The sequence below is a fragment of the Centruroides sculpturatus genome, unplaced genomic scaffold, assembly GCF_000671375.1.
Source record: "Centruroides sculpturatus isolate CEXI.00-Female unplaced genomic scaffold, Cexi_2.0 scaffold95, whole genome shotgun sequence".
Classification (NCBI taxonomy): domain Eukaryota; kingdom Metazoa; phylum Arthropoda; class Arachnida; order Scorpiones; family Buthidae; genus Centruroides; species Centruroides sculpturatus.
In genome coordinates, this window is record NW_019384621.1 from 378,464 (window position 1) to 387,158 (window position 8,695).

Sequence of the window (8,695 nt, forward strand, 5' to 3'; positions counted from 1 at the left end):
TTTTTAATTTAAACTTTAATGTGTGTTTTAATAAAGGTAAATATTGCAAGAAACATTTTTTTTAATTTGCAAAATACAATAATATACTTCTTTTTCTTCTATAAATTCAAGGATTCCTGTCAACACATTCACAGATATGCAGGGATCCATGGACCACACATTTGAGAAATCTGCTATCCAAATTATCTCAAATACCTGCATATGAGTATTTTTACTGTTCAACACTACACATTGTTCAAGTTATCAGTTTTCATAAGCTTTCCTTATCTGATATCAGATTAAAAAAAAAAGGAGTTAAGCATCTCAGGATGGAGACTGATGGAAGAAGGTAATGCAACATTTGAACAATATGCCAAGGAAGGATACATCCCAGTAAGACTTTCTATAGGAAACTGACCCTATTTAAGCACTAGATATGTGAAAAAACCCAAAAAATCTCATATAACCAGTCCATTGTTGGCAGACTCACTAGAGTAAAATATTTAATATATATATATATTTAATTATTTAATATATATAATATATTAAATATTTTACTCTAGTGAGTCTGCCAAAAGTTTTCTTTTATTAAAGGGGGTCTACTTGAAGGTGAAGTTGAGAAACACTGTTAATGCAAGCTCTTAGGGTATTTTGTACTTAAAGGCATGCAATTCTTTCAATTTTTAAAAAATTGTATTGTTTTTCTCTTACAGTTTACAAAAAGACACACTTTTAATAATAAGAATATTAAAACTATTATAGTGAAATGTTGATTTAATGTGTGTGTAATAGAAAAGAATACAGAAGTGCTATTCATCAATTTTCTTTTGTTACTATACTTAAAGACCAAGTTCTTAAGCAGTTCTTTAAACCTTACACAACCATATCAAATGAGATGATTTTAATTTTTACATTTTTTTAAATTTAACACATAAGATTATCTTGTGCAAAATGTAAAAAATGTAATAAGAAATTTAAAATTTTTAAAATGTGTAATAAGAAGTCTTATTACACATAAGATTTATTATTCTATTGCATTGTAAGATTGCATTTTACAATCACTTAAAATCAGACCTTTAAATTGTGATTACATTGCAGATCTGATGATGAATCCTCTGACAAAGATCCTATTAATGACAGTTTAAACTAGGATGAATATACTATTCCAGTTTAGGACTAAGAAGTTCAAATTTAAAATTTTGTGCTATTTTCTCTACATTTCTATGTATCATTAACAACAACCATTTTCAGGGCTACATGGGTCCACAAAGGATTGATTCAATTATTATAATCCAATATTAAACAGACAGCTTAATTTTGTTGTTGGTTATGATAGTCACCTGTACCAGGAAATCAGACTGACAACTTGGCCTAAAGTCCTCAAATCTATCTCTTTTCATTCTTTCCAACAAGATTACTGAAGAATACAAAAATTTTTATTTTTACAAATCTATTGTTTCACAATCACCAGTGACAAACCAATAAAAATCTTTACTTACCAAGGTGACCTTTTATTTGAGGTATATTAACTGTTGTTTAATGAGCAAAGGGGTAATTTATATTAAATACTAGATCATGCATAAAGAAGAGAGTTGAGAGAACATATGGTGAAAATTTCACGGCAAAATTTACCTTACTAAGTAATCAGGAAATTTAAGAAGACTGATGAAAATGTAATTAAATAGAAAATATAGGTCTATCTCTACCTTGCAAACCAGATTGTGTAATTTGTGATGAAACATAGTCACTTAATTATGTAATTGTTTAATAATTTAACAACATGTTTAAATATGATTATAAAAAATTAAGAAAAAAATTTGATCATTATTTATACTTGTGAGTTAGACTAGGGCTGATTTTAATCAAGGCAAAGATTAGATAGAGTATTAATTTGCACACAAAGTCTGAACATATCTAAATTTTGATACTATTCTAATCATTGATATAACATCATTAAGAAGCAAAAAATGTTTTTGTTATTCATCCATACATCTACAAAGATTGCATAGATTTATGGATGAACAACAATTTTACTATTTCATAAGCCTGTCTATTTAAAGGATTTCCTTTTTTGGAAACACTCATTATTTTGGAAAAAATCTCAAGATTCAGTAAAAATGTTTGTGACTGACTGTTAAATCCATAGATCACTCCCCAGTTCTTTTTTACTTTCTCAATTATCCCCCAGGATACAAAGGATTCAGTTTGGAGTATATATGGTAAGCAATGAAACTCCATTGTTAATTTGATTGCTCATTGATATTAGCATCCACCAGTAACAATTGCATAGACATTCATTCATTATCAGATTATACTGACCATTATTAACATGGGCTTTTTTTAATTGATAGCATCCTAATGAGGATAAGTTTATTTAATGCTTGCAGTCTATATAATAATATCTTTAACAAAAAGTGATTACAGGTAACCCCCATATAACACGGCACTTCTATAGCACAGATTCACTCTGACACGGTTCGAGAATTGGGTAAAACCCTCATACAACAGGAAATGTAATAAATTTTTACATACTTAAGTAATAATAGTTCACGAAAATTACTATTTTTGTAAACTATTAGTACTTAAGTATGTAAATTTTCTCTTCTCGCCTTCTGTCGATACACGTGGTCCTTCTCGAAACTTGTTTCAATGTTGCCAGATCGCGACGCTTCTGCTTCTGATGTTGCCGAATGTTTTTCCCTTATTCCATACTTGCTTTATTCTTCATAAGTGCTTAGCACCATATAAGGAAATTTATAAAGACCTTTTAACTAGAAGCAAGCAATCTAAAATTACATACATTTTGCAAAAGGTAAAGCATGGATCTGAAGATAATGCAGAAAAATGCTCAGAGGATAAGGATAACTTGCCAAAAAGAAAACGCTCTCGGTTAATTAATAGTGTTTTTAGTGATGACGAAGAAAACATTGTTTAATTTATATTAATATGTATCACTTAAAAAATTTTTAATGAAGATATTTATCTTAATTATGAAAATATACTAGCATGATTTTTAATTTTTGGAACCTAACCCTCCTTTTCGTATTAGTTCTTTGTTTCATATAAAACGGATTCGCACAACACGGCAATTTTTTGGAATGTAACTACCATGTTATACAGGGGTTACCTGTATATTGCTTTCCTAAACAAAAAGAAAAAGCAAATCTGGATAGCAAAGTTAAAACTTTTGTTTTATTTAATATTTAAAATTATGTACATTCATTTAATACAATTATAACACATTTGCACAATGCACAATACAAATTAATAAAATTACAATTAAATAAAATTCTGGAATGCAGGATTATTAAATAATTTAGGATTTTTCAACGCTGTTACCCAAAGTTCACATCTGAAAAAACATGCAAGAAAAATAACTACGTAATTATAGTCTATATATAAAATTTTATCAATAAATATGTTATTTTATCTATCTATGCTAATATTATAAAGACGTAATGTTTGTAAGTATGTATGTAAGTAAGTTTGTTTGCAGCAGGTAATCTCCGAAACTACTCATCCGATTTCAAAAATTCTTTCACCAATATTTAGAATGGAACTTCAGGGTGGACATAGGCTGTATATTATTCCGTTAAACATTCATATAAATTAAATGATATCATATATGGTTAAGGCTTTTATGTCCAATAGATGGCGCTATGAGTACGACGCCCTAAGTTTGATTTTCTGTGAGGCATTACGCTTTTCTGTGAAAATGAACTAAAACGGATCATCTTCTATCTATTTATATAAATAAAATTGTAATGTTCATTTGTTCCTACCGATTCCTTTGAAATTTTGACACAATGCTGCATTCGAATACGCACGTGTTTTTATATAATATACATGTCGAAATTCAACCCCACTGAAGGGAGATGGTTAGGATTAAGGCTTACGGTAAAGAACTCTGCTTCTATTTATACTATTTTAGATGCGGGTTTTTGCATTTTAATAGGGTACGTCAATAGAATGTACACTAACAAGAAATTTTTCGATATTCCCCCGCGGGGAGAGAGACAGGATTAAGGCTTACCGTGGAGAACTTGGCTTCTATTATACTATTTTAGATATGGGTTTTTGTGTTTTGATTGCGTTTTAATAGGGTACGTCAAGAGAATATACACTAAGAAGAAATTTTTTGAAAAATTTCCTCCCCACGGGGCAAGTGTTATACATTTATAATAGATACATTTTGAGTTACAACAACACGTAGCGGGGTCTGCTAGTTAGAAATATAGTAGAAACTGCTTATTGTAATTGTGAACATTGTTTTGAATCAGCACATTCTAAAGCATGAAAGTTAAAATACACTTATAAATCTGCTTATTGTAATCAAGTTTAATTATAGTTATCATCATCTTAGATAAGTAGGCATTTTTAAACTTTTCACACTTTCAGTCTCAACATGAGACTAATAACAGGCAATTATTATTAGTGTAGGTGATTCTGAAAGTGATTATAATAAGTCGATTTTACTCTATATCATTCTATTTTCAGTTTATATTTGTTATAGCTTTGTTATGATGGCATTTTCAATATGTATAAAACAATTTTATCATTTCCTAACAATAAATTTGCCACATTTTTTCTGGGTGTCCTACCCAGATGATCTTTCTGGTTGCCTAGCTGAAAAACTTCATGAGAAGTATATATAAAATGTGTGACTTTTTTGTATTTTTTGAGTGTAGTTTAATTCCAATTTGTAACATGTTTACCAGAACACATTTAAAATTTAAACAAATACTAGTAGACACCACCATGCATTATTGTGGCTCAAAATGAATCTATTATAAATGTATAACACTTCCCCCATGGGGGATTTTTCGAAAAATCCCTTCTTAATGTACATTTTCTTGACATACCCTATTAAAACGCAATCAAAAACACAAAAAATTGCATCTAAAATAGTATAAATAGAAGCAGAGTTCTTCACAGTAAGCCTTAATCCTGTCCATCTCCACCCCAGTGGGGGATTTTGACATGTATATTATATAAAAACATGTGCATGTTCAAATGCAACATTATGTCAAAATTTCAAAGGAATTGGTAGGAACAAACGAACATTACATTTTTATTTATATCCTCACAGAAAAGCAAACTTAAGTTGTTGTACTCACGGAGTTAGTGCCATCTGTTGGACATAAAAGCCTTAATCCTAGATGATATCTTTTAATTTATATGAATGTTCAATGGAATAATGTACAGCCTATGTCCACACTGAAGTTCCATTCTAAATATTGGTGAAAGAATTTTTGAAATCGGATGAGTAGTTTTGGAGATTACTGCCTACATCCAAACTTACAAACTTTATCTCTATAATATTAATATAGATGCATTCTTTCCAACAAGTCAATTAACATCTCCATGAATATCTTTTAAAAATACTGAATTTTTACATATTTTAAAAAGTTTTAAAAGTGGGTATGTTTAAAAAACATATTCACATAGATGTGTGAAAATTTTTGCTTTAAATAAAACCTAATAAAAATCTCTAAATAAATGACACAAAAAAATCAAATCAAACTAATTTACTGTTTTTTTTAAAAAAAACAACAAAATGACAAAATAACAATTTCAAAACAACAGAGCTGCCAATTTCAAACCAAGATTTCAAAGCTGTTATCAACAACCTTGCTCAAAACAAGAACGTTATTTATAGGATGAGGTAGTCTGATTCACCTGGCCATTTTTATCAACTACCTGACAAAAAAATTCAAGAAACAACACTGTGTTGTATTGTAAATGATTCTTTATGTGATTATTAATTAATACCATTTCTTTATTTGTTATTTAGGGTTATTTTAATGATATTTATCAATATAATTTTTCAGTAATTTTCAGTTTAAATGATCTCTGTACGAAGTTTATTCTATATATCACTTTATAAAAATAATAAATATTGCATTATTTTATAACTGATTTTATTTTTGTATTGGTCAAAAATTTGGATTATGGTATTGTTTGCAAATTTTAACTTGTCATTATTTGGATCTTTTCTTGAATATTTTTTTTATGATGCATTATGTAAGAATCAGAACAACAAAAATATTTATTGATAAGTGAGAATATTTTTAATACATAACAATTATTTAATGTAATTTACATTATGTGAATAATAATGAGTTATAGATTGAGAATATCTAATTATTTAATGTTTTGAAATTATTGAATTCCTATATTTATAATTCATTAAATTATAAATTTCATTATTTTAAATTAGGACAAAATATTTAATAAAAGCTTTTTATGTCTCATACAATTAAAAGAAAATTCATCATTAAAGATTTAGTTAAATTAGTTTAATTTATATGTTTTTAAAGTAAAAATCTGTCCAAAACTTTTATAATTTTGTATGTGACTTATCAATAATTTATTAAAATGATTTTTTTTTTTGAAATTTACATGCTATGCTTCTTAAGAAAATTTTAAAATTTTCTATTATATTCATTGTCAGATTTTGTTGTTCATTATGTAGCTAATATTATGATTTTTAGATGTCAGGAATAGAATCTGATATGGATTTAGAAGAAAGTGATGATGATGGTTATGAAGATTATTATAATAATACTGATGATGCTGAAATTGACCAAACAGATCCACGAAAAATAGATCCTGAATATTTTGAATATGATTGTTTGACAATTGAAGATATTGAAAGGCTTTTAAATGAGAATGTTGAAGCTTTATGTGCCAATTTACAGGTATGATAAAAATTTTTTATAAATGCTTGTGTATAAAATTCTTATGAAAGCAACTCAAAATTTAACATAATTTTTAGAAAAATATTCATGTAATAAATGATTAAAATGCCTTGCTAAACAACTAATGAAATTTTTTTTAAGGTTTGGTTTTAATTAAAAGTCTTTTTTTATCTTAATGAAACATAAACAGAATAAAGATATATTCATGAACATGTAATTCTTATAAATAATGTTCTGTGATTTATAAAATTTATATTTTATTATATATAAAATTAAGAATAAATTAAATTAAACATATAAATATGACATGAGATTAAATACCAATATATGACCCAAATGTTTCAATGATATACATGTTTATCTTTAAAATTCAGGATTGCATAATAACTACAGCAGAATCTCAGCTTCATAATTTGTTTAAAAAAAATTCATCTATCTTTGTTTTGATGCCACTTTTCTGCCTATTGAATACAACTGATAAATATTAGCAATGTTGCATATAGCCTGTTGTTTGTTTATGCTGAAACTCATCAGAAAGATCTTCACAACATGAAAAGACTGGACTATGCTGAATTTTGGCACTACACTTGGACCAGCATCTTAATGTTTACTAGGTGACACCTCTTCAATCATATCAACCTGGTGACTGTCTTTGTACATTCTTCAATTGTTCATATTCCAGATATGACAAGTATATCATTTAACTCTATAGAATTCCAGAAACACCCAAATATTAACTAAATGTTGAAAAAAATGTGAAATATGGATGGGGCTAGAAAAAAATGTTATTGCAAGTTACAGATCCACTAAAAGGAGGTAAAATTACATTACTTTGACGGATCATGGGAAAAAATTTTTTATTCTAAGAAATCCTTTGTCCTGTGATCTGTTAAAACAAGATTCTACTGTATTATCAACTGAAAAGCATTTATACCTTGAAATGTTTACTGGAAATTTTAAACTGGTTGAAAATGTAGGAACTACAATAATCACATGATCAAGATTCCATTCCCTTTACCATTTTGAATAGATTTGTCAGTTTTATGAATATACACTGGAATTCATTAGTTTATAAAAGATGGATTGGATTGCTTTGATTTATTGGTGAATTGGCCTTATGGGCTATACTATGCCATCAGCTTACAAAGATTCTGTCTTCAATATATTTTTTAATATTGAGAATGAATATTCATTCTCAATCTTGTTTACCGCAGAAGTTATAATTTTTTAATATTGTAGTATATTTTATAGCATTTTAGAATTCATTTAATACCAAAGAAGTGTTACATATTATACAGTAAATGGACGAAACTTTTTGATATACCACAATATTTCTTGCAAATTCTGTTAATCATTCAGAATTTAATTGTTCTATTAATTTGAGCAAAAGTCTAGATGGAAATAAAAATGAAATTATTAGTTTTTTAATTTTTGACTTTTTAATTTATGCAAAATAATAATAAAAATTATCACTGTTTAGATGTTAATAAAATCAAAAGATATCAATTTTACAATAAATACAAGCATATCATAGTGATGACAAACAAAACTTAACCAAAAAGTAAAATCTGATAAACATTTTTATTTTAAAAACTGAGTTTAAGTCAAATAAATATTTCTTATAATTTTGTTTTTATTTAACTTGTTTAAACTCAGTTTTTAGAATAAAAATGTTTATCAGATTTTAGTTTTTGGTTAAGTTTTATTTGTCACTATAATATGCTTGTATTTATTGTAAAAATTGATATTTTTAATTTTATTAACATCTAAACAGTGATAATTTTTGTTATTATCTATATATATATAAAACTAGCTTACCCGTCGTTCATTGCTGCGATCTCAGAAGAAACGAAATTCAAGCAAACTCGTTATGATAAAATTCAATTTACATTTTATCATTTTTATTGAAACTTGTTATTATTATTCATTTTCATTGGGAAAACATTTCAAAGTGTCGTTTCAATTCTATTTATTTATTGGAGTGTTTGTGGATACACGATATTTTTTGTTTTTCC

At 27.1% G+C, this 8,695-nt stretch overlaps 1 protein-coding gene across 1 annotated transcript in view; it reads left to right on the forward strand.

Annotated features, from left to right (window-relative positions):
• LOC111625484 (potential E3 ubiquitin-protein ligase ariadne-2-like) overlaps positions 1-8,695 on the forward strand; it is a 63,691-nt gene that overhangs the window by 7,122 nt on the left and 47,874 nt on the right. The window contains exon 2 of the mRNA XM_023368636.1: positions 6,474-6,680. Within this exon, the coding sequence (XP_023224404.1) occupies positions 6,474-6,680 (207 nt within the window). The remainder of the gene's footprint in view (positions 1-6,473; positions 6,681-8,695) is intronic.